The sequence below is a fragment of the Pteropus medius genome, unplaced genomic scaffold, assembly GCF_902729225.1.
Source record: "Pteropus medius unplaced genomic scaffold, Ma_sr-lr_union100, whole genome shotgun sequence".
NCBI lineage: Eukaryota > Metazoa > Chordata > Mammalia > Chiroptera > Pteropodidae > Pteropus > Pteropus medius.
The window spans coordinates 4,129-7,294 of record NW_024350923.1 but is presented as its reverse complement, the minus strand read 5'-3'; the positions used below and the strand labels follow the sequence as shown (position 1 = coordinate 7,294).

At 66.2% G+C, this 3,166-nt stretch overlaps 1 protein-coding gene across 1 annotated transcript in view; it reads right to left on the bottom strand.

Annotated features, from left to right (window-relative positions):
- Positions 1-3,166, bottom strand: part of B4GALNT4 (beta-1,4-N-acetyl-galactosaminyltransferase 4) — an 8,361-nt gene that overhangs the window by 1,200 nt on the left and 3,995 nt on the right. Inside the window, 5 exon segments of the mRNA XM_039840408.1 lie at positions 1-7; positions 77-156; positions 264-417; positions 558-847; positions 2,375-3,166. The exon segment at positions 1-7 is cut by the window's left edge and continues 140 nt beyond it; the exon segment at positions 2,375-3,166 is cut by the window's right edge and continues 29 nt beyond it. Of these exon segments, the coding sequence (XP_039696342.1) occupies positions 1-7; positions 77-156; positions 264-417; positions 558-847; positions 2,375-3,166 (1,323 nt within the window).

Sequence of the window (3,166 nt, the reverse complement as noted above, 5' to 3'; positions counted from 1 at the left end):
AGAGCGCCCTCTCCTCTGAAAGGTGGGTCCCTACCGCGGCGCCCCCTTCTGGCTTCGCTTGCTGCCCCATCCCGCCTGGGTACCTCCACCGCGTCCACGCCAGCTTGCAACCCCGCCGAGCGCTCAAAGTTTCCGGTTCTCCTCAGGTATTGGTATCTGGGGGGAGGGGACAGGTACCGACCCCTGGGGGCAGGAAAACCCACCTCCTGGGGAAGGAAAACAGGCTGGATCCCCCAGCAGGGGCTGGGGTACGGCACCCTTACCGAGGCAGCCGCGACACTCGCAGGGCCTGCTCCACGTCCATGTCCTCGCTCTCAAAGTCTACCAGGATGACGCTGAAGTGCGAGTCCCCAGTGCGGGCGTGCAGTGTGGCCATGTCCGCCAGGAACTGTGCCACCCAGCGCGCCTGGTTCTTCACTGGAGGAGGATGGGACCACTGAGCGCATCCCAACCCCGCCTTGCAGTCCCCTGTCCAGGGCCGTGGTGTTCCCCACCCTTCCCAGGAGGCCTGGAGAGCCCTCACCCAGGCCGGGTGCCACCGTGGCACTCCCGCGCACCTGGCACGATGAAGTGTACCATCACATCCTGGCGCCAGGCCAGGTGCAGCGGCCGGCAGAGCTCCGGGCGGCCGTCAGGGTGCGCGGAGGCGGCGGGAGCGGGCTCGGGACTTTCTCCGTCCCCGTCCACGTCCCCGACGTGGGCTCCCGGCAGCCGCAGGAAGACGTACTCGGACAGGCGCAGGCGGCGGCGCCCGCGCTCCTGCAGCTCCAGCTCTAGGAGAAAGCGGCTCCCGCGCGCCGAGTCCCGGCGCTTCTCCACGTTCACGATGCGCAGGAGCGCAAAGCGCCTGCGAGGCCGGGCTGCGTCAGCCTGAGGGCTGCGCGCCTGCACCCCACCCCTTCCCCCATCGCCCCTCACGCCCCTCACTGCCCTCAGGCCCACCTTTGGCCCGTCGCGCACCCAGGCCTCTGTCTCCTGCCCTGGGTCTGCTTTCCACCACCGTCTGACACACTCAGGGCCCTCCTATGGCACCCACTACACACACACACACGGTGAGGTCCCAGTGTCTTTGGGATTCTAGGACCTTAGGCAGTCTCTCACCTGTGGCCCTCAGTATCCCCACATACCACATGAGCAGACTTCCTCTTCCAGTGGCCCCTCGCTGCCCCTGCTGAGACCTGACTCTCCCGGGCCACCCATCCACTCCGCCCTTGGCAGAGGCCTCTCCTCAGCCCAGGAAAGCAGGGCTCGGCCCTTGACTAAGGTTGGTCTCCCTTCTGTAGCACCGACTCCCTTTGCAGCCAGCACTACTCACTCTGGGAGCCCACGTGACCTCCCGGGAGTCCAGACTCCTCCCTTCAACCCCGCCATCTCCATCATGCTCCCCAAAAGTCAGGGACTTTCTGCCCCAAATGCTCTGGGTCTGTCTACACTCTCGCTCCTTGGGGCCACCCACATCCTTGCACTACTTGGGAAGGTGGGGCCGCAGTCATGACCACCCCACTGAACAGACGCCCTCATGCCCATGGGACAAGGAGCTGCTCTCGAGAAGCTCGGAGCCAAGGGTGGGCTTATCCTGTCACCTAGAATCAAATCCCCCCAACTCCCCAGAGTCCAGACCTTCCCATCACGGCTATGGTCATGTTGAGCCCATCAGTCATGGTCCCCATGGGCTCTCCTCCCACTGAGTCCCCTCCGAAGCAGTGACATGCCTGTCTTCAACCCAAACAGGTCAAAGCCCTGTCCTGCTCAAAACCTTGTATCACAGGCTTGGAAAACGGATTCTGAGTGTGGCTTGCAGGGCCCTCCACTGTCCCTTCTCCACCTTCTGCCCACCAGTCCCGCTGGCCTCCTGTCCTTGCCTTTGCCTGTCGCTGCTGTCCGTGTGGGCTCTGCTCCTCCTTCGAGGCCTGGCAAAACTTTGAGCACTTCCCAGAAATCCCTTGAGGCCAAATTGGGGCGCCTACTCTCTGCACCCTACCTGCTTGGGGTGGAGCCAGGACTGGATTCTTGGGGCCTGGGGGAGCCCGCGGGAACACTGGGGCAGGGGCCCTGCACCCCCGCACTCAGGTGGGGACCCCTCTTGAAAGACACGGCAGAACTGTGCCAGGAGAGGCCTGGTGGCTCCATATTGACCTTTGGGTGTGTCTACCTGGAGGAGAGGCCTGAGTGGCTCGGAGGCATCGTTCGGTCCAGGTCCCAGGTAACAGGGTGGCGTTGGGAGGTGTAGGACAGGGGCGCCAGCACTGGCAGGTGTGTGTGTGGTGGGGGGAGGCTCCTGACACCAGCCAAGGGCCCCAGGCAATGAGGGGGCCCAGAGAACACGGAAGACACTTCCCTGAGAGGCGGGATCCCCCTTGCGCATGCCCCGTACCCGCCATGGCGCGCGTTCAGCCGCTCCATGTACTGAGCCACCACGTCCACGGCCTCGGCCTCGGGCAGCTGCAGGTTCCCGGACACGTTGCAGCGCAGGTCGTTCCAGTCCGAGCGCAGCTGCTCGAAGTCCACTGCGCCCACGCTGAACGTGCGCTGCCAGTCGATGGCGTCCTCACGCCAGCGGCCAAGCGCGGGGCCGGCGGCCTCCTCGCTGTCCTCAGATGCGGCCTCGTCACCCGGAGCCTCGTCATCGTCTGCTTCCTCCTCCTCCTCCTCCTCCCCCCCCTCCCTGGGCAGCTGGTGCCTGGACACCTGGGACAAGCTCAGGAAGGAGGTCACAGGCTGCATTTCAGAGGACAAGTTCAAGTCCACCGTGGGTACTGCTAGTCCCAGCGGCTGTGCTTGGCCCTCCCGGCTCCCCTGGGTGGCCGGCACCCGGTCCGGGGGCCTTAGCTCTGTGGCCTGGGAACTGCTGGTCCTGCGGTCTTGAGGCCGGGGCGGGTGTGGGGGCGCCCGCAGCTGCACCCTGGGCAGGGGTCCGGAGCGCAGGAAGACGCCGGGGAAGGGCAGCCAGGGTGGGGCCCGGCGGGGTGCCCGGAGGCCCGGCTGCACCCGTGTCACATACACCTTTGGGGGTGGAGGTGCGGCTGCGGCACGGGGGGATGGGGCCCGGCCCAGGAAGAGGGGCAGGGGGCGCTTGGACTGAGGGGCCCAGCTCAGCACCCGGGAATGCCTGGGGGTTGGCTGGTGCCAGGCGCTGGCAGGAGTGGGCAGGGCAGGGCTGGCTGCG